Source organism: Taudactylus pleione, unplaced genomic scaffold (assembly GCF_031769625.1).
Source record: "Taudactylus pleione unplaced genomic scaffold, aTauple2 ptg000502l, whole genome shotgun sequence".
Lineage (NCBI taxonomy): Eukaryota > Metazoa > Chordata > Amphibia > Anura > Myobatrachidae > Taudactylus > Taudactylus pleione.
In genome coordinates this window covers 1,307,015-1,330,506 of record NW_028284904.1, presented here as the reverse complement: position 1 = coordinate 1,330,506, position 23,492 = coordinate 1,307,015, and the positions used below count along the sequence as shown (strand labels likewise).

General features: G+C 42.8%; 1 protein-coding gene across 1 annotated transcript in view; it reads left to right on the top strand.

Annotated features, from left to right (window-relative positions):
- Positions 1-12,338, top strand: part of UBTD1 (ubiquitin domain containing 1) — a 61,844-nt gene extending 49,506 nt beyond the window's left edge. Inside the window, exons 2-3 of the mRNA XM_088449959.1 lie at positions 2,045-2,272; positions 6,531-12,338. Of these exons, the coding sequence (XP_088306085.1) occupies positions 2,045-2,272; positions 6,531-6,916 (614 nt within the window). The 3' untranslated portion in view covers positions 6,917-12,338. The remainder of the gene's footprint in view (positions 1-2,044; positions 2,273-6,530) is intronic.
- The last annotated feature ends 11,154 nt before the right edge of the window (positions 12,339-23,492 follow it).

The window sequence follows — 23,492 nt, the reverse complement described above, 5'->3', positions numbered from 1 at the left end:
AAATAGAAATAAAAGAATTGGGACAGTTGCCTAAACTGCATTTCCTTGCATCCTTACATAGAAAGAGGGGCTTGTTCCATTAACTCAGGGAATTTGGCTTTTATACAAAACATACAGGTTGCGATGCAGAGATGAACGTCGTGTATATTATTAAATTTGCAAGTGCGCATGCACCGAAAATAATATAAAAAGTGAAGCGCTCAAACTGACACAGTTGATGAGTCCATTTTGCTCTTTTATTAAGATAATAAAAATGAACATGCATTGCACATATCATAAAACATATCCAATAAGAACCAATCTCCGTCCTAAGTAAAATCTGCAGATACTATATGAACAGATATCATAATCTCTATATGCATATAATCAACAGGGCTCAACTAGTATGAAATGAACCAATGTAGCAATCAGTGGCAACGTATATGCACAATCATTAGTAAAAACATGGTAATATTCTCTTGAAATCCGTTTATAATAACGGAAGTTCCTTATGGTAAATAATGAATGTTACTTGGCTCTAGGACAATGGCAATGTCTCGATAATGAGCCGGTTATTAGTAGAAACACTCCTAGAATGCTGGTGCCATTAAAAAATATACCTGTCCAACAGGAGATGAAATCTTTTCCAGTCTGCAGGTTGGTTCCAAGCAAAGCACTCCGTGTGTAACACAAGCCGCGGCTGTGATGGTGTCCTTAACTCCTGGCGCATATATATACACTGTTCAAACATATATTATATGTAATGTATTATTGCCCATACCAATAAAGGAAATGATAAAAATTTTTTATATATATATATATATATATATATATATATATATATACCCAATATGGATCCTATCAAACAGAGGATGGGCACCTGCTAACCATTCATGCCCCATTTGTTTCAAGTAAAGTGGTCAGCCCATATGTTCTAAATTCTGATTTTTAGGAGTCATTCGTTACATGTCACATGAGGATGTCATGTGACTCTACGTGCACTGTGATGTACTTGTCTGCACCCTAAATACCGGAGAACATAGCGATTTTATCCAACTAATATATGTAATTCTACAAACTTCTCTCAATGCTATGTAGTCATTGGGCTCAAACCTATTAGCCAAGGGTAGGTGTTGCTGTATACCACACTTATGGTACCTCCGGACTCACTGATTTTTGTTCACCGCCCCTTAGGGCTTCATGGCAAAATGTGCGATACCGGTGTGAGATCGGGCTGCGAGGAAAGAGCGATGCAGTTCCGTTGCCGGCCCTCCTGTGCTGTTGGAACTGCAACTCGCCCCCTTTGCGGCTAATAGGACTGAGCCCTAAATGTCAACATGGTCGAACTGTCATCAGTGAATATGTCAACATGGTCATTATATCGACATTCTGAATGGCGACAGTACAGGGTTAGGGCTGCAACGCTAGAGAAACGATATGTCAGCATGCCGACTGTCCACAGTATCGACATACATAACCATGTCAACATGGCCCATATGGACATTCTAAATGTCGATGTTCTGATGTCGACATAACATACAACACTCTCTCTCAACCTGTGATTGCACATGATCTATATATAGGGGCCTATCCAATTAGCAGCGCTGCTAATTGATCGCGGCAGGGCTATCCAATTAGCCTGACGCTGGCACTTATCGTGGATATTTTTCAGGACCTGATATGTCCCGAAAAATAATCCACGGTAAGTGCAGTTTTTTCACCACCTAAGTGGCAAAACACATGGGTCTGAGAGCTTATCGCGGGTACTATGTGTTTTCCGGAAGAGCTATCTTATTATTTCAACCAAAATAATAGGATAGGGTGGAAAAAAAGACATTGGCGAAAAACCGGGATAATCTGCGGAAAATCCTGTTTTTCACCGATCGCGGCTATACATTAGCGCCCGAACAATGTTCGGGGCTAATTGGATACCCCCCATAGTATGTAACATTTGTTCCGTACACTATATATTTTCTGTCACTTGAAGGTAATCAAACAAAAGACTTTCCAAGTTGTGATGATTAAACATAATTAAAGATGACTTTATACAAACTTTTATTTTCAGGTCGCAATGAGCCACTAAAGAAAGAGCGGCCAAGGTGGAAGAGTGACTACCCAATGACAGATGGGCAACTGCGCAGCAAGCGGGATGAGTTCTGGGACACTGCACCAGCCTTTGAGGGGCGAAAGGAGATCTGGGACGCACTGAAAGCTGCAGCCTACGCGGTGGAAGCCAGTGACCACGAGCTGGCTCAGGCTATTGTGGATGGAGCAAGTATTACATTACCCCATGGTACGTGTGGTACAATTTGGCTGTACATTATGCACTATCAAATTGGTTTAAACCTCACGCTGGAAAATGCCATTGTCAGACTCACAGTGGTGATCAGTGGGCGGACGTGATCACCATTAGTGAAGCACAGGTAACGAGAGGGGTGGACAGGAGCCAATTCATGAGATATTATTATTATTATTATTATTATTATTAATGCAACATACGGATGAAATATAATGACGCCGTGTAGCTGCTTAATTTGATCTAATTATGCATTGATCGGATTGTTTATGTATATTAACCACTTTAGCCCTCTCCTTTATTTTCTCGTGAGAATCTCTGCAATCCACACAAAGCAGTATAATAATCTGGTTTCCTTATCTGTCATGTGATCAGAGAGTCAGTGTGAAGGTCTAAACAGGACTATTGACATTCAGTGTATGACCCAGTATGATTGGTATGCCATGTCCCAGCCCCAGGCTACTCCACCCCTATTGTATGATTCGTGACGTGACTGCGGGTTTTTTTTTTATTGATGTAACTGGAAATGATCACTTCACGTAGCAGCCAGTAACTAAAGGAATGTCTCGTGACTGAAGGGTTCTCCAGTTTTTCTCTTTTATGTAAAATTGGCTCTTAATAATTTATAATATACCATGTTTTAAAAAGTATGAGGAAGAGATTGCTAATTTTGTAATGTATGCGCAATTTTCATTCCTATTTGCACAGTGATCTACTCCATTTATTAGTAACATTTATTTGCATATTAGTTTATTTTGTATTCGTATAAGCAGAATATATATTCTATGCATACAAGCTACGTTATAGCAGTGACGTGCAGTGAGGTAAATGGCTGGGGAGGCGGCAGTGACGTGCAGTGAGGTAAATGGCTGGGGAGGCACTGGCTGCTATCAGAGCCAGGTTTACACATACATATATGAATCTGAGGGTCCATATGGGCATCATACAAAGGTGCAGCAGTATATAGTGCTGGACATTTGATGTGTTTTGATCAGGGATGTGTGGAAATGGTAGACTGGAGGCAGTGCCTCACCTGCCATACACTTTTTACTCCAGAGTTTTCACTATAAATATCTTCTTTGTATTATTCGAATAATTTTTATAATGTTTTCGCTACTTTTTTCTTTTCTTTTTATAGTCAAAACTCTGAAGTATACCTAAGTATGACGTGAAAGGCTCTGCCTCACCTGACCATATATATATATATATATATAGTCTGGCTCTGCCCCCATTTCTGCTGTTTTGTTTGAGCTCTACCCACCCTGCGTTCCATCCTGCCCCCATCTGCTCCTGCTTCCATGCTCACCCTGTTCAGGTGGTGGGTCCTCTTCCTCCCTCACAGTGGGATCTGCTATGACTATGACGTGCGGCCAGCCTTCCACAGCGGCTAATTGAGGAGACCAGACAAACCTTCTGAATATTCTATAGATTTTACATACACTAATCTTGAATTAAACATTTATTAATCCAGCATGTACTGATCTGAATGACTAATACGGTCACTTTACTTACAAAATGTCTCCTTGTTATAGATGTAGCTTGTATAAATGGATAGCACAAGCTTAAAAGCGAACATGGGGGGGTAGCGTCCCTTAATTTCCCCCGTCCGTTCCTGTTCTTCCGTCCTGACCGTTATATCACACTGTCACAAGACACTACTCATATCTCTTAAAAGCGTTCTCACACATCATCACGTCTGACAAACACTTTGGGAGCAGAGAAGGGGGTTATTTACAAAGGCTAAAAATATGAATACATGCACATTATGAAGTAAACAAAGCTTGTTAACAGTTGGGTAAATCCAATTAATGGGTATCTGTCTCTGTTTGTTTGTTTTTGTTTTACACTTCCGTAGGGCACTAGGTTATTTTATGTCCACTTTAAATATATTTTTGCTGTAGTGTTAAAAAAATAAAGAGAATCTGATATATGTTCTGTATTGGATAAAGATGTTTTGTAGTCATTGCATTTGTCTATACACAGAGGGCAGCCAAGTACGGTCCTCAGTGGTCCTTTACCCCAATCCTCTTTTAGCAAATGTGTAATAAGTGCTTTTAGGAAGGGAAGTGCTGAAGGTAGTGAAGCCAGATAGAGACGCACCACCCTCTTAAGTAATGGCGGCTCTTTGTAAAAAAAGATATAAAAAAACAAAGCGTAGATCAAGAGATGAGCTTAGCGTAAACACATTAAGGGGTCTATTTACTAAACAGTGTTAGGAGACAAAGTGAAAGGAGATAAGGTGCCAGCTAATCAGCTCCCAACTGTCATTTTTCAAACACAGCCTGTGACATGGCAGTTAGGAGCTGATTGGCTGGTACCTTATCTCATTTCACTTTGGGGTCTATTTACTAAGCAGTGTTAGGAAACAGAGTGAAAAGTGATAAGGTGCCAACCAATCAGCTCCTAACTGTCATCTCACAGGCTGTGTTAGAAAAATTAAATTTGGGAGCTGATTGGCTGGCACCTTATCACTTTTCACTTTGTCTCCTAACACTGCTTAGTAAATAGACCCCTTAGTCATTTCACTTCACCGGCTTGCCTAAAATGTGCCAATTCTACTACAACCTGCTTGTTGGTGAGGCAGGCAGCTCTGTAGTGTCAGTGTGCACTGTACACTACACGAGGAGGCTAAATGTGTAGTCGATTTATAAGATCAACTGTCCCATCCAGCTATATAGTAAATTTAAATCCATAACACCTTTTTGTTAGCCCCTTTTTAACAGAAAAAAAAAATGTTTAGAATGTGAATAGACTTGTCTATTGTTAGGTTACGGGAAATTCCAAGGAAACACAAATGCAATATTTTTATATTGCCCTTAAAGCATAGCTAGGAGAATCAGCGTGTCATGATCAGACAGGTAAACGATCAGCGGGGAAGTGACAGGCAGTCGTACACTATGCTTTTCCTATGAGTAATCTAGAAAAATGCAGGAAATTATTGCTCCATCAAAAACAGGTGTAACATTGCACACATCAGTAAAGCTTGGCTCACCGGTGATTCCACACAAAGACAATGCAGGACACATGGCGTGTTTGACCATCATGTCTGATTGGTTGCTTATGGCCCACCGTTATTGGTTCTTCACATATGTCCTCCTGTAAGATTCAGACCTGGTACTAGTTTGAGCAGTTCGCCACCTGTTATTGAATAACCTCTTCCCCCGATATCCTGTTCACAAGGCCATGCCACCAGTGATGTGGTCTAGGGATGTGTGTGATGCCATTTTGGAGTATGAGGTCACTGGTGGCATGGCCGGGTGCAGAATGGATCGAAACTACGACTGTAAGCAGATAAAAAGAGATAGGCATCATCTTGTTAATTGTCTGTACAGAGAATTAGCATATGCTTAGCCAGTGATGGGCAACCTGGTAAACTTCAAGGGACGCACGTGTGGCCCTGCCACCATTGAAAGGGCAGCACATTAATTAAGAGTGCAAAGCAAAAAAACTACCTAAAAACAACCACTCAGACCTTCCACTTGTTAAAAAAATAAATAAAATAAAATGGCCACACAAGCCCTCGGATCCCTGTTTGCCACAAAATGTTGTCAAGCTTCACCAGTTTTGGACTTACTCACGTGCCCCCAACATACAACTCACCCCTCCTCACATGCCCACAAGTCTTGAATCATGGACCTAGAAAGTAGTGTAGCTTGAGAGCAGACAGACATGCTATCTAAGATCTGGGTGAATTTGGAGGCAAGGGCCGAGTGGATCGGTGGTGGGGCTAACTTTGCCCAAATTCTGCATCTCTCACTATTAGGAGGTAAGTTTACTGGATCCCAAGCTACATTCTCTTCTCTGGTTGGTTGGTTGATACGTGACCTCCCTGCATTGTGCAAATGAGGTCACGTGACATGGAAGCCGGCTGCCCCTATTCAGCCTAATTCTCCGCTTTTATACTAAAAAAAACCAAAAACATAAAATAAGATTGAGTGCAGCCAGTTGTCTTAGGTTCTCCATGGCTAACTTTTTGCACCACTGTTCTAGGCATAATTACGGAAGTAAACAGTTTGAGGTTAAAGACCTTTTTAAAAACAAAAGGGCAATACCACAAGATGAAATCGAACTCCATATGTGTAACACACGAGAAAACGCCATTATGAACGTTAGTGGTACTTGGTACGTAATATGACATTTTACTTTGTTTGAACAATATAGTATTCCGTAAGATGTTCTTTTAAACCGTTTTCTCTTTTAAATGACGTGTGCGTGTGAATGGAAATTTTAACTGTGAATAAATTGGTCATTTCAGGATCTCTAACTGAATGTTATGATGAACTTGGAACACGATACCAGCTCCCGGTTTATTGCCTGGCACCACCGGTCAACCTGATCATGGAGAGAAGTGATGAGGATGGAACGGATGCCCCTGACCCAGACCCTAACACCAGGCGGGAATTCCAGCTCAGGGTCCGCCTATCCACCGGGAAGGACGTTAAACTCAACGCGAGCATGTCGGACAATATTGGCCAAATGAAGAAGCAGCTATATTCCGTGGAGGGTATTGAACCTTGTTGGCAGCGATGGTTCTTCTCTGGAAAACTTCTCACGGACAGGATGAAACTGCAGGAGACCAAGATTCAGAAGGACTTTGTCATACAAGTAATTGTTAACCAACCGGTAGAGACTCAAAACTGATTGAACTGAAAAACCCCACGTAATACGAATGTCCGGAGAGGCTGAGACACTTGAAAGGCAAAGAAAGGAAGGGCTGCTATGTCGTTCCTGTCTGCCTTCTCAATCATAATGGTCTGCTTGAGACATGATGGGAATAAACTGGAGAGATGACCCCGAGATACCACTATATCTGTTGTCTTGGTTGCACACAATATTCCCGTGATCATTGGCCTGAGGGCCTGATTCAGAGCCGAACGCTCTGACCAGAGCGCTCGCTCTGAATCAGTACCCTCCTCCACGAAAATGGAGCGGCCTCCTGGCCGCTCGCATAGCTGTGGGTGACCACCCACAGCATATGCGAGCGTCCATGATGATGGTCGCGATGGTCTTGACCATCGGGCTTGCGACGGAGACCCTGCGGTAGGGTCTCGCTGCCGCAAGCCCTGGTGTGATTTTGGCTCTATCAGAGCCAAAATCACTCCCAGTGACATCACTAGTGATGTCAGTGGGGCCGGCTTCAGACGGTAGGCGTTCCCATGGGAATGCCTCCGTCTGGCAGGCACGCCCACCAAAGGGGGCGTGCTGTCAATCAACATCGACAGCACGCCCCCTTTGGTGCGAGACCCGGAGCGATGGAGAGCCCGTCGTTCGCCGGGGCTCGCGCATGTGCACGACGGCGCTCCCTCCGTCGTGCGCATGTGCAGTGGGGGAACATCGACCCGCTTGCGAGTGTCCTGCGCTCGCGAGTGGGTCTGAATGACCCCCTGAATTCCAAACTAGCCTAGTACTTTGTGTGGCGGAGTACTGCAGTGTCTAATCGCAAATCTCTCCAGTGTATCCGCAATACTGCAGCAATGAAATGATCGGTAAATCTGGTTTGATTTTTACGTTTTTTTTTTTTTTTATCTTCCTTTTAATGGATCTGATGGGCATTTTTTTAAACACATATTTGTGGTTGCCAAGAGCAACTTTTTTATTAGAGTTTTTATTTTAATGGTCAGACAGCACTAAGACGGCTTGGAAAACTTTCCAGTCTTTTTGATAGTCTAAGCTGTAAATGCCACTCCACCAACACAGAAAGTGTAACACTGGTTTACAAGAGCAAAGCTTGAGTTACATACAGATCATTAGAGTCCATTAACTTTTTTTGTTTTATTTGAAAGCATAATATTGTATTGTCATAAGTACTATTGTTTCCTATCATCTTACGTCGACTGTGTAAAAGATCCATGGAGTTCATTCCCATTTTAAAATGGATTATTTTGATGAGACATTTCCATACTTGTGCCTGATTAAAGCTATTATTTAAATGTAATATTGTTTAACTATTTCTACCTTCTCCTCAAACTGTTGCCTCAAGAACAGAATAAAATATATATATATTTTTAATTTTTATTTTAAGGTGTGGCTATTAAATAACGAGACTGATGCTGTAATTAGTTTACTTATATTAAGTACATTTTAGCTCTGTTCCCCTTCTATGTACTCCCCTTCATGCACACACCGCTGCATTCTTATTTTCCATTGGACAAAGCCGCGCTGTAGCTCATTATTCGTCAGCTGTCTTAACAGCTCAGTTGTTTTCTTCTTTACCTCAGTAACTGATGCAAAACGGGTTCCCTTGAGTACAGATTTGACTTTAGGGAAAAGAAAGAAGTCACACGGTGCTAGGTCTGGCGAGTATGGAGGGTGGTCTAGCACTGCAATCTGTTTCTCTGCCAAAAACTGCGTCACAGAGAGAGCTGAGTGGGCTGGTGCGTTGTCCTGATGGAGGATGAAACCATTTTTCCACTACTCTGATCCTTTTTTTTTTTTTTTTTCTGATTCTTTCTCACAAAGTTACTAGAAGATTTCTGTAGTAATGTTGATTCATCATACGGATGCTGAGTCGTCGGCCAATTTGAACAAGTTTCTCAGTTTCTTTCCACATTTTCAATTGTTTTTGATGTGCAAGGCCTCCCTGCACGTTCATCATCTTTGACATCCTCACAACCGTCACTGAGGGGTCTATTTACTAAGCAGTGTTAGGAGAAGTGAAAAGTGATAAGGTGCCAGCCAATCAGCACCTAACTGTCATTTTTCAAACACAGCCTGTGAGATGACAGTTAGGAGCTGATTGGCTGGCACCTTATCACTTTTCACTCTTCACTTCTCCTAACACTGTAAATAGACCCCTAAGGACGAGATCCATCAAGGGTAAAAATGCAGTAAAACCCTGAAAATGCGGGTTTGACCGCATTTTTCATATGCACCAAGCCCCGGAGTGCAATGCACTCTGGGACTTGGCTGCGGTGGGTAATGCGATCTTCCTGATGGTGTTACCCATAGAAGCCTATGGGTTTCTCTCCACCGAGTGCTGATAGGGGGATCCATTCAGATGCGCAGGAGGACGCCGGAGGGGCTTCTGGTTCATAGACCTTACCGACAGAGCGGTCCTTTGCGGAGATCCTCATGCATGCCTGCGTTGTCAACGCCGGTATGCATGCGATGACCGGCGGAATGCATCGTGAGTGCGATGCGTCATGCATCCCGCCCTATATCTTTTGTGCCACTCCAACACACATCCACGTGACCTACAAACTGCCGCTGTTGGCATACGGAAAGATTCGGAGGGCGTTTTGTACAATTCAACTAAAAAGTTTAAGTTGACCCGTTGCTCTACTATTGAACTTAGCATTCTTACGATGGGAAAAACACAACTTCTTCTAACGCTGTGTGATGGCAAACTATCTGTGCGAGAGCTGTAAAACTCGCAAAACCGTTTTGGGATAGTCCAAGGTTAATGTTCCTCCGCTCCCTGTTAGCTCACGACGTATGGTTTATTTTTTTTATAGGACAGTCTCATTATGTAATAGCCACACCTCATATTTACTTCAGGGCTGAAGCAATTCTGGCTATTGTTGACTTTGTTGAAAGTTGGACATTGTCTGAGTACTAGGATATGCAACGGAGGCGGAGATATATCAAACCTTGGAGAGAGATAAAAGTACCAACCAATCAGCTTCTAACTGTCATTTTACAGGCGGAGTTTGAAAAATGACAAAAAATGATTGGTTGGTACTTTGATTTGATACATCTCCCCCTTAAACATGAATATTGCAGACCTTCTCCAGTTACTGCTGGCTACTTTTAGCTTTCATCTGGATAAGTCAACATAAGCCAGCTTTCAGTATATAGAATATTTAACAGCAATAAAATTGAAATCCATTGATGCAGTACATTGATTGGGTTTGTATACCAATGATCGCCATAGTTTTTATGCTGAAAAATAAGGTCTGTAAAGTGTCTTGTCGCTGTAAATGTGGTATCTCATTACTGTAATGTTTGGATTAATACCGGTTTCTGCTTCCTCGGGTGCAAGAAGCATTTTATCTCCTACACAAGCGACTACCTGGCCCGTCTCTCTGCAAGATGCTCATTTGTCAAACTGTTCGGCAATGTCGCTAAATTACTACCTATTTATTGGACATAGCTAAGGCCAGCACAACGGCAAATACAACTCTCATGGAAACATGGCCATACGTCTAGTGACATTCGGTTCAGGAATCCCCCCTTTTTTTAATCTGAGGAAACACCAGTGACCTAATGTGCCCATTGTTGTATATTTACAGCAACCAGGCTATGATTAAAATATACTTTATGCTACAAACAACAAAGGTAGCCATTTTGTGGCCTTAACCAGTATCTAAAATTCTCTGGCCTAGCGAGGCTTTAGAAACCAGAGACATCACTGAGGTTTGCACCTCGTATCCAAGTGATATCACTAGATCCAGGGGGATTAGACATTTACGTACTCATGAATATTGCTTCAGCCCACAAAATGGCTGCCTGCACTACACGTTATAAAGGGACATAGTTTAACCTTAAGTAGTTTATTTTTAGATGCAATTTCCTCAGTATAATGTAAGGTAGTTTAATTTTTTTCAGCTATTATTCATCTAATTTTTTTAAAGGTATATATTTTTATTTTTTTTCCTTTTTTTGCATCCTATGCACAGAGATGTGAAAATTCCACTTAAAAACACTGGACATGTTGAAAAGTTCTTTAAATGACAAGAATCCTGTACTATTTTGTTTCTTGTTGTCGTCGTCCCCACCCCCCATTTTCTAACTAAATTGAGGGTTATTACACCAGTGTCTTCATTATTATCCTTGCTGCTAATATATAACTGAGCTGCTTTTAAATGAGTGACTGTAGTGGTCCTTGCATTCTTCCTTTTATATTCATGGCTGTTGAAATCCAGTAATATGTCACCACAGAAGCCATACCATCCCATTTATTGATGTTGGAATGTAAAGGGGATTTTTACCTTCAGATTGCTTTAATATTTTGGGTTGCATTTGCCCCCCTTCAACGCTTACTACATTTTTATTGCTTTTATTTCTAACCTCCTGGGGGTATATTTACTAAAGTACAGGTTATTAGAAATGGAGATGTTAAGCAACCAATCGGATTCTACTTAACATTTATCTAGCACCTTCTATAAGATAATAGCTAGAATATGATTGGTTGCTGTGGGCAACATCTCCACGTCTAAAAATTTGCACTTTAGTAAATATACCCAGTAGTCTGCTGTTTAGCAATATATGTATTTCAACAGGCAGATTTGTATGTCCCTTTATATGACATAACTAACTGTACAATAAAAATAGAAAACATTGCACATAAAAAACATGGCTGCAAAGCTAACAGGCGCTGCAAATCTAAAAAAGGGATGTGTTAAATAAAATTAGCAATAAAGTATGTATAAACAGTAAGTGAAGGGTAGATTTGCTAAAACTTTTAATGAAAAGTGAATGTGGTACCCATATCAGCCAATCAGGTTCTAGCTATAATTGTTTTACACTTTACTAGATAAATGATAGCTACAATCTGATTGGTAGCAATGGGCAATGAGTCTCCACTTTTCCTTTCCAACATTATGGGGTAGTAAATCTACCCCATAATGTTGGAAAGCTCCTCTGGGAGCCCGCTATGTTTCGGGTTAGTCATCGGTTGCCTAGAAACAGTGGAGACTGTCATTTTGTGAGTGCTTCATGGATTACATTACTAGTTCCCAGGCTGCACAGTATATATTGGTTAAGCCCACAAAATGGCTGCCTCCAGTGTGTGACAGGTGCACTCTAATGCAGTGCAGACTGATACTTCTCTTAGCATTCTATCCTAAATAAGGAAATTCATTAGGAATTTGGCAGAGTCTGTTCTCCTTTTCTACATGGCCCCATCTAACTTGCATATATACTAGAATGTTTCCTGCAAAGACAGACTCGCTGGCTACTTAGTGTTCATGATGTTTAATTATGGCAGGAATGTTAGTGACTGAGCAAATGCATAACTTATTTCACTGTACTCGTCTGTGTGTTTTATTGTTAATTGTTTTTAGGATATACTTGAAATGAGATCTATATCTCCTAGTTAATGTTTTGTAAATAAATGATTTCATCAGGTACTGCAGTGTGGAAGTGAATGAGTATGGATTGTGTCAATAGCTATTTCTACAGCGTCCATATGCATTGGGTTGGAAAAAGTTGACTGTGTTTAAAATACATTCTACACATGTGCTTAAGTTGGGGAAATTGTGACTCATTGGCATTTGCTAAAATGCAAGATCTCTATGGGAACCACTAAGAAACTAGGAGAAACTGGAGACAGATTGGAGGGTCCTTGACATATAACCCCCACAGGACATATTCAGTGAAAACCAGAATGGAGCACCAGAAACGGTCTTACAGAAAAGCATATGTCACATGGGGAAGCCTATGTAATCTTGCTGGGTGTAAATAAATGGGGTATTGCAGATAGTGGCTCCAAAACTACTTCTCAATATTTAAATGTAATCAAACCAACATCCCTCCCAGGCCAAGAAGAATGTGTCTTCATGGGGCCATGGAAATGGATGGATCGCTTTTGGTGAAGGCCAAATGACCCGAACAATTACTCTTGGCCAGTGTTTCCCAAACATGCACTCACTAACAGTTCATGTTTTCCAGGTTGTCTCACAGAATCACAAGTGAAATAATTAGCGTCACCTGTGGATCTATTACAATGTGTCAGCCAGCCAGTAATGACTACACCTGTTCAACTAGGAAAAATGAAAAACATGCACTGTTGGGGGGGAGGGAGAGAATTTATCAAACCTTCTAAAGGGGGAGATGTTGCTCATTTCTAGCAATCAGATTTTCGGTATCATTTCATAAACTGCACTAAGTGAATGATAGCTAGAGTCTGGTTGCTAAGGACAACATCTCCACTTGATCTCAAAGTTTGATAAATCTCCCTACAGATATCTTAAGTAAAAGTAACAGAATTTCATATGGAGAGTATTGTGAACACAGATAATCACTGCACAAGTCTGTACACAAATATCCCTCAAATACTCCTAAGTACCAGCAGTTCTTGTATTATCAGAGGCTGGGGGGCAGTCACCAGTGGGTAAATGCCAGCGGACTCGCTAACAATGAGGAAAACCTGTTTGGTAGGACCAAGCTACCTATTACAGGAAGCTGTAAGGTACCGTAATGAAGTCTCTGGAGGGGGAAGCCGCAACACTTTCCCGGCAATTCTTGTTCTTTAGTAGCAATTCTCCTTTAGAAAAAAAATCGGGAACAATTTATGAAAACAGATGCAAGAAATAAAAAAGGTATGACCAAAGGGGCAGCATCTGGTTGCTATTGTTACCATTATTGACCCCTGATTTGGGAGGCCAATCTCGCCTCATCTTTTCAATACGGGGATTCTGGATTGAAAAAAAAAATCTCATTCCCGGGTTTTCGTTAATCCATGCCGGCCGCCCACAGCACACAGACACCAGTCCGGGCGGGTGCATCACTCTGAAGATTATTATTAATAATATTTATAAAAAAATTAAAATAAATAAAAGGGCAAAAGTGATCTAGTACATGACACGCTTGTAATACACAACTGGCCCATAACCTGACCGCACACTGCACTAGTGTTTGGATTTATATACAACCACACATCCTGTACATGTAAAGCCTGGCTGTTTTTAACACAAATCTGCAGAAGGCACCAGGCAGCTGGGACTTGCAGTTTCATGCTATTTGCCAGGAGGCATCGACAGCAGAGGGTGAGACTGACCAAAGTGACGCCATCCGCCCCCAGACCAAATGCATCCTCTGCATCTTCCTGATCAGCAGATCCTGCTCCGGGCATCCGCTGAGTAGCTCTCCAGCAGCGCCAGAACCCGCCCAATACCTAGCGCCGCCATCGCTGCTGGTCTTCAATGTAAAGGGAGACGCCATGCTCACAGTGACTGCAGGCTGGCCCCTGTCGGTAGGTGCACTGCATTATGACTGCACACAATGGCTGGGCAGAGCTGCTTGGTGAGAGTGGGTGGGTGTAATCTGGAAAATTGTGTTTTACAAATCGCCCCACTGGATCCGACACTGGCACCATGTCATGCATTTTAAACCCGAAAATCCTAGTATTAGAGAGACCAATCCCAACGTTTTTTGCTCGAAATCACAGGATCCTGCTGATAACTGGGATTGGCTTCCATACACCTGATCTCTTCCCTGTTACTGAGAAATCACTGTGTTTGCGGAGTGATGTCAGCAGCCAGGACTGGTGAGAATGTGCGTGAGGACATATCAAAGTGTCAAATGCATCTGATTGAGCCGGGGCAGTGGCATTTATACTATAGGAATGTAAAATTAATCATGGTAAGATTCATGTGAAGGTATGATCTGAATCTACAGCCATGGCCAAAAGTTTTGAGAATGACACAAGTATTGGTACACTGAAGTAAAATTACAAGCATTTCATAAGTATCAAAGGCTTTTATTGACAATTACTTTAAGTTTATGCAGAGCGTCAATATTTGCAGTGTTGCCCCTTCTTTTTCAAGACCTCTGCAATTCGCCCTGGCATGCTGTCAATCAACTTCTGGGCCACATACTAACTGATGGCCGCCCATTCTTGCCTAATCAATTCTTGGAGTTTGTCAGAATTTGTGGGATTTTGTTTGCCACCCGCCTCTTGAGGACCACAAGTTCTCAATGGGATTAAGGTCTGGGGAGTTTCCTGGTCGATGGACCCAAAATTTTGATGTTTTGTTCCCCGAGCCACTTAGTTATCACTTTTGCCTTATGGCAAGGTGCTCCATTATGCTAGAAAAGGCATTGCTTGTCACCAAACTGTGTTTGGATGGTTGGGAGAAGTTGCTCTCGGAGGATGTTTTGGTACCATTCTTTATTCATGGCTGTGTTCTTAGGCAAAATTGTGAGTGAACCCACTCCCTTGGCTGAGAAGCAACCCCACACATGAATGGTCTCAGGATGCTTTACTGTTGGCATGACACAGGACTGATGGTAGCGCTCACCTTTCCTTCTCCGAACAAGCGTTTTTCCAGATGCCCCAAACAATCTGAAAGGGGATTCATCAGAGAAAATAACTTTACCCCAGTCCTCAGCAGTTATCCCTGTACCTTTTGCACAATATCAGTCTGTCCCTGATGTTTTTCCTGGAGAGAAGTGGCTTCTTTGCTGCCCTTCTTGACACTAGGCCATCCTCCAAAGGTCTTCGTCCTGTGTCATGCCAAAAGTATAGCATCCTGAGACCATTCAAAATTAGGACGTTTGTAAAGCCAATCAGATGAAAATCGCAGGGTGTATGGGACCAAAAATAAAGCGGAGCTCAATCAACCTCTTAGCTGGAGCCTTTTGTTTAATGGCATTAACTAAAGAACTGAACAGTATTAAAACTGAATCCAATATAATTTGGAGAAGGTAGGGGAGCCTCCAGATATGTATGACTTGCCCACACCTGGCTATTGGTAGACATGGCTGGATGTCCATAACTGGGTCATCTTCCTGATAATTGCATGAGTTGTCCCACAAAGCCACAAAACTCTGCAGCGTCTGAGTCCCAGATCATATCAAATACATTTGCACATAAAAAAGAGAATAAGTATAGATGATGTTGATGAAGAAGATGTAGGCATGAGCAAAGGATAGGGAGGGCCCTGTTCGTGAAAGCTTAAAGTGGGTACACACCTAGCAGATATATCTGCAGGTCGATTAATCTGTAGATTTATCTGTAGATGATGGTCGTTCATATACACTGAACGACCATCATCTTCCAGGCATCTGGGGGGGCGGGTTCGTCCCCCCCCACGGCTGCCGCTGCATGTGTACGGGCCATCAGCTGAACGCCCGAACACACTTTCCGATGGACAATATATCTGCAGACGCGATGTGTCTGTGAACAACATTGTTCACAGATATATCGCTGGTACACACTGGCCGACGGGCATCAGATATATTGGCCGATCAATTGATCGGCCAATATATCTGTCAGTGTGTACCCAGCTTTACAGTCTAAAGGTAGAGGATCATTCGGAGACAATGGGATATAGTGGAACTGGAGTGGGCATTTAGACAGAAGACGGTAGAACATAGGGCCTGATTCAGAGCCACTCGTAAGCGGCAGTTCGTTCGCTCCGAGCGATGTTTGCCCAACTGCGCATGCGCGAACCAGTCAGTGCGGCCGAAATTCATGTGCTTGCAAAATAGCGAATGCCTGATAATTTGAGTGACAGAATGAGGCGTATGTGGGTGGTAACAGGGGAAGGTGCTTGAAAACGGGGAGTGGAAATCAGAACGCAGGCGTGCTTAAAGGTCAAAATGGGCGTTTTATGGGTGTGCATAATTAAAACAGCAGCATCATTGACCACGTCACTGGGTTATTTTATAGCCAGAACTGCTCGCAAAATTGTGGTAGCAAAAACCGACCACAAGAATAGCGAGCAGTTCATACCCTGTTCGATGTACTCGATTAATCTAATAAATAGCGGACATGACGTAGGATGCGAGCGGCCAGGGGGCGTAGTTTCCCAAAAAACGGCCGCAAGTTTTGTTCGCTCGTTCAGACCTAGAGGCATCAACAGACCGCAAACAGCGAACGGTTCATTTGAATAGCCACCCCTATTTTCTGGACGAGCGAGCGCTAATTGCGTCCGGCTCTGAATCAGGCCCATAGGCTTTAATGAAGAGGTGGTTTTTGACAAAGCATTTGAAATACTGAAGGTTGGGGGAGAGTCGGATCAGGAGGTGTAGAGCAGTGTTTCTCAAACACAGTCCTCATGGAATCCTAACAGTGCATGTTTTCCAGATAATTAGCTGGAGCACAAGTATGGTAATTGACGAACACGATAGATCTACAGGTGGTACTATTTATTCCTGTGGATACCTTGAAAACACGCACTGTTAGGGTTCCATGATGACTGAGTTTTAGAAACACTGGAGTAGAGCATTCCATAGTTGAAAAGTCTTGGGAGTCCTATAGCATTCCAGAGGGTCCCAAACGCTGTCATAACAGTCCAGGTTTTAAGGATATCCATGCTTGAGAACAGGTGACTTAATTAGTTCCTCAGTCAATTTGATTTAACTGTGTGGACTCAAGCATGGATATCCTTAAAATCTGGACTGTAATGGCAGAGTTTGGGAAACTTTGGCATAGTCTATAGGTGTGTGCAGCATGCTGAACAGAAGGATTCTTTCTTAGTTTAGTGTTGGCGCTGGAAATGTTGAGGCAAGAAGCCTAATGACCAGGAAGATTTTCATCAGGAATCACCACAAGGTCAGATCGACTTAGCTGCCCCCTCATCATGACTAACGTGGCAGCAGGGTGGTGTAACAAAGGAAGCTACCAAATCACAGGCACTGTAGTAGAGGCAGAGGGAAGGGTCCAGAGGCAACGGTAGTGTAGGCTAAAGTCGGGGACACGGGTACAGATTTATAAATGGTAGCATAGGTATGTGTCCCTATCAGATATGTTTAAATTAAACAGAATGAGCCCAAATATGCTGGTACTGCATGGTGTGCAGAGTAAGTTAAACAGGCAGTGCCTGATTTTAAATTGTACATCACTGATGCCGATGGTCGTGTGACTAACTTTAGACTAGAGATGTTCGGATGTTTCCCGCCAAATTTCGGGTCTCAGAAAGAGGCAAAATGTCATCTTTCATAAGGTGCAGTTTTTGGCGGGAAAACCAAACAGAACCAATCTGAGTCTGCACATCTCTACTTTAGACCATCTGCAGTACCGCGCTACTGTCCTGTTAGGGTTTGCAGTGAAGACCAGTGGACGGATTAGGCAATGGGATCCCAGAAGAGTGGGGCTTGGCTGGAGATCTCAATGCCAGACCAGGCCAGTAGATAGTAGACTGTTCATTACAATAGGATAACTGAGGTCAGGGCTGTTAGCAAAGAATCCTATACGGTAAGTAATATGTTAATAAATGTAGTTGAATAATCTAGAATATCTCATTTGGGAAACTAAAAAATTATAATTGGCGAGGTTTGTAAAGGCCGGGACAGGAAGAAGATGGCTTCCAGGTATAGGAGGGTCACCCATCCCAGTTGATAGAAAATATCCCCTATGTTTCGGAGGTCTGCCTAGCAGGCAAGGTCTTTGCACCTACTGTTGGTATGATCAGTGGTTGAACTTAAGGTGGCACCAGAGTGGGACATACTAGTAGATTAAAGATACAAAGGGATATGGTGACTCGCACCCATGAATGCCCTAAGCAGAACAAACCGATGGCAAGCAAGAAAAGTTAGCTCTAATTAATATTACCCTCTCTCTCATTCAGAAAGAGTGTGTCATGGCAGGATAGCACTGTATGATGGAAGATCATCATCCCTGGCCTCTATGGACAAGACCTACTCCCAAAGCACTGTCTGACCTCCTGCATTCCTGCCTAAACCAGATTCTGTTAAAGTAGTCTCTCTGGCACATTTCTGACGGTGCTTCAGTAAAGTCACTTCCAGATTCTCCTCCTCATCCCAACCAATGAAAAGCGTTGCTGGAAAAAACCTGGACTAATGTGAATGAGTGGTGAGGCTCACTCCTATTCATGCTGTTACCCAGAAGTGCTTTCACTGAGCCATTATATATGTCAAAGGTATCTGCTAGTGATCCACCAGGATGAAACCAACCCAATGGGAGTGACATTGTGATGTCATAATGGGAGTACAAATGTGGTTAAACCACCCCAGCCAAACCACCCCAGGGCACCACACAAAATAAAATAAAAAATAGCAGTGAAGTGTTAGGTAAGTGAGAGTGGCTGTTTAGTGTTGAAAGTGTTAGAAAAAAAAGAAAAATAAATGTGTGAAAATGTAACATAAACAAAAAAACAAACATAGAGTGATATAAAGTGTTAAGTGGTGATGCCCCAAAGAAGTCCAGCCAGACCAGTTCAAGGCGCCCCACGCCCCAAAATTCACCCCATCTCTTTTCTCTCTTTTTCTATGTTGTAATATTAAAGCTGCATACACACACAATGATTTTGTTACCAACGATTTTATGAATGATTTTCTGCCAGATTATCTGTCAGACTTTTTTAAAGTGTAATGAACGATTTTTTGAACTACAAACAATTTTTGCATATTCCCTTAATGAAAATCGTTGAGTTGACAAGTTTGACTGAACTACAAACGTGAACGAGCATACACACACGATTTTTTGAACGATTATTGTTAAACGTTATCGTTTAACGATAATCGTTTGAAAAAAATCGTTCACTTTCTGAGTCAAACGATGAACGACTATCGTTCATGTGCGTTCACGTTTGTAGTTCAGTCAGACTTGTCAATTCAACGATTTTCACTAAGGGAATATGCAAAAATCGTTTGTAGTTCAAAAAAATCGTTCATTACACTTTAAAAAATCTGACAGATAATCTGACAGAAAATCGTTCATAGTATCGTTGGTAACAAAATCGTTGTGTGTGTATGCAGCTTAACTCTCAGCTAGGTAGCACATCCCATTAGAAAGAGCTAGGGTGTGCAGTCCAGGCCCCCTTTCCCCACTATTGCCAGAAGTACAGGCGTTTTTGCACGGAGTTCTGCATACTCAACCACTATACATTTGCTCCTATAGCTCCTTGGGCCCTAAACTTAGTCTTTACTGCCTTACAGTATCCTCTTCTTTTTGAACCCCAGGAGACTTTGAATTTCAAATTTCTTGCAACTTTTTTTTTTCCCCCCTCTACACCGAGAAGAGTTCCGTATCTCTGGGCTCTGACTTCTAGATCTTCATATTATCATTTTTTTAGGATGACAACGCTGTTCTGTGAACAAAACCCTGCTTTCAGCCTCAGATAGTGTCTAGTTTCCACCTCAATCAGGATATTGTCATTCCGACCTTAAGTCGGGGTCAGTCTTTCGAAGACGTGGGTTCCCTTTTCTTGCTGCATATCCTCAGGACTTCTCTTGAGAGGACATTAGGGCTCTGTAATACAGTTGACCTTTGGTCTTCAATGACACACAAGAGAGTAGACCAATTATTGCTAGGGGGGTTATTTCCATAATTGAACAGTCTTATTTAGCAACAGAAAAACCTGCACATATCACTAGGACGGTGAGTACCCCATGGCAGAGCGTCCTGACTGCCTGGTCCTCCGTCCATACAAAGTTTAACAGGTTCTATGTTTTTTGTATACAGGGATTGCAAGGACAGCAATTTCAGAATGTACGCTCCCATAGAGGCATCATTAGAACATCTACATGTTTCCATTATCCCCCAATTGGATGTATGAGCAAATGGCATTTTCATACTGATGTTAAATCCTTTTCTCTGAATCCATATGGTGGACTCCCAAATGCCCACCCTATACACAGTTGTTCTTCCATTTAAACTTCAAGTATATTAGTGGGGACCTTGGGGGTCATTCAGACCCACTCGCAAGCGGCAGTACGCTCGCAAGTGGGTCGATGTTCCCCACTGCGCATGCGCACGACGGAGGGAGCTCCGTCGTGTACATGCGCGAGTCCCGGACTGCGACAGCCAAGCTGTCGCTCCGGGTCTCGCACCAAAGGGGGCGTGCTGTCGATGGTGACTGACAGCACGCCCCCTTTGGTGGGCGTGCCTGCCAGACGGAGGCATTCCCATGGGAACGCCTACCGTCTGAAGCCGGCCCCACTGACATCACTAGTGATGTCAGTGGGAGTGATTTTGGCTCTGATAGAGCCAAAATCACTCCAGGGCTTGTGGCTGGGAAACCCTACCGCAGGGTTTCCATCGCAAGTCCGATGGTCGCGATGGTCAAGACCACAGCTATACGAGCGTCCAGGAGTACGCTCCATTTTAATGGAGGAGGGCCCTGATTCAGAGCGAGCGGCTCTGAATCAGGCTCCTTGTTTCCTCTCTCTTGTGTGTCTGTTCCTCTCTCCTGTTGTGTAGAACTAGATTAGTAGCCTTGGCCACTCTGTTACAGTAGAATAACCGGCATCAAGCTGGTTATATAGGGCATGGTGCAGAGATGTACGCTATCTTTGTACGCAGCAGCTGTACAAAGATATGTAAATGCTGCAGGAGGCGTCTTGTGTAGTTAGATGCCTCCCACCAGCTTCTGCAAATGCTGCTGTGTGCGAGGACGCAGCCATCGGATCACTTTTGTGAACATCGGTCATCTGTGTAACACTTAGGTTACTTTGGATGGTGGTGTATTTCATGCTGCCAGGGTCAGTGAAGCTGCATTTGGAAGGCACTGGCCTGGACACGCCCAGAAAACGGGACTGGCGCGCCCAACGTTGTCAATCATGCTTCGGCTTAGGGGGTACTGCGAGCGCTCTCGCAGTACAAGATCTGTGCCTGTGTAGTACAGATCCTGTGCTGATCAAAGACCATCAGAGTTCTTAAGGTGCTAACTCACTGGCAGGCGTTTATCACATTCTTCTCAAAGTATAAAACTCCTCCCCCTTCTATATCCCCTCCCTGTTGTTTTTTCAACATCCTGATAGGCTAATTAAGCCAGGACGGTGGATCCCCATGCTATGTTCAGCCGCCGGGAGCCAAACAGGCTGGAAGACAAAGCTAGACACATTATTTTGGGTCAGCATTAGTATGTACCAGCAGCGTCCAATGCATTTATCCAGCATCATGGGCGTAATTACCATAGCTGCAAGGGGTGCAGCTGCTATGGGGACCAGAGCTGAGGGGGGCCCATACAAACTTCTGCTATGGGGCCTTCAAATACCTAGTTACGCCCCTGGTTCAGCATTCTAATATCCTGATATTTTAACCCATCTGCGGTGCTTAAATAACAGCATAGTCACATACTCACCTATCTTTCCCCAAGATGCATCTAAAAGTGGCATACATTAACTAACTGTCCCTAAACATACATCCACACATATAATGTTATTCTCTGTCTGCTGGGCTTGAAGCGGCAGAATACAATAGTGAAAGTTGCAGGTGTTAGTAAAAATAATTCCTGTTCTTCTATGCACAGACTAAGATGGGTATTTTTTACTAAAAAAAAAAAAAACTACAGTTACTATTAACAACTCCAGCGCTGCCGGCGAAACGAAGGTCAAAGTTCACCATTTCAGGTCCACCATTGATGATCATGGCGTCACCAAAATGTATTAAAATTGGCTTCAACATTTTCAAGTTGGTTTGCACATGTGCAGATAAGCCCCAACATGGTAAAACAGGCTCTAACCGATTGGAGAATCCGATTCAAGCATCGCTAACAAATACCTTACCTGTCCTTCAAGTCTGATACAGTTGGTAATTTATACAGACATTATATATAGCGGATAAACAGCAGGTGAGAAAGAATTTATATGTAGAAAAAAAAAGAGAACCTTATTGAATCATTGATAAATAAATGAGTATGGGAGCACTAACACTGACACATTTTCAGCTCAAAGATAATTCTAAATTGTATACAACCTTTATTTTTAAAGAATAGTGTTGGTGGCCTGAAATGAATAATTTGAATCAACCACAACGTTTAGCCAGTAGGTGGCGCAGGAGTTATCAGTGTTTGGTTCTCACCTGCTCTGTTTATTCTATTGCAAAGAACTTTATGTTGCAAAGAACTTTATTTAAGACATAAACTTCAAAAACAACATTTACAAAATAACTAGAAATAATAATAATTAAAACAAACAAACAAAAAAAAAACAGTTAATCCAACATGATTTTTAGTTATATATATTGTGGGAAAAATGGATCATCATTATACCAGTCAGATGCAGCCTACGGGCCTGATTTACTACGGAACGCTATTACGATCGTGGCTGCGATTACGCACGCAAATGAATGCTGTCGCAATGCCGTCGCACGGCCAGCATAGAGATGCCCACTACCTCTATCTCCTATACGTAATACCTTGCAGTCCTGCGTATACATCGGGAACATCGAGTAACATCGGCCCCTCACGCACAGTTACAACAGGTCTGTCCTTACTCACAAATTGCTAACCCCAGTGGCACGCAGTGAGTACTCAGGCTGCGTATGCCATCTCAGTGGCTAATTTATGCACACACAGGAAACGGTGTTCAAATGGACAGGCGCACCTGCGTTTCTCCGACCACTCCCCCGTCGCCTCCCACAAATGTTGATGTCCAGTCCCTCCATCTGCGATGGCTTTGTATCTGTGTGCGTGATCGCAGAGCGATTGCAATGCTACCTCACGCAAACGCACTGTGATGCATGCGCAGTACGCACCATCAGCAGACCTGCGCCCCCTGTAGCAGCTGCGATCCGTAGTGAATCAGGCCCTATGTTCCATCCCTGAGCTTTCCATCATTCCAGCAGTGCAACAAAATGCTCCAATTG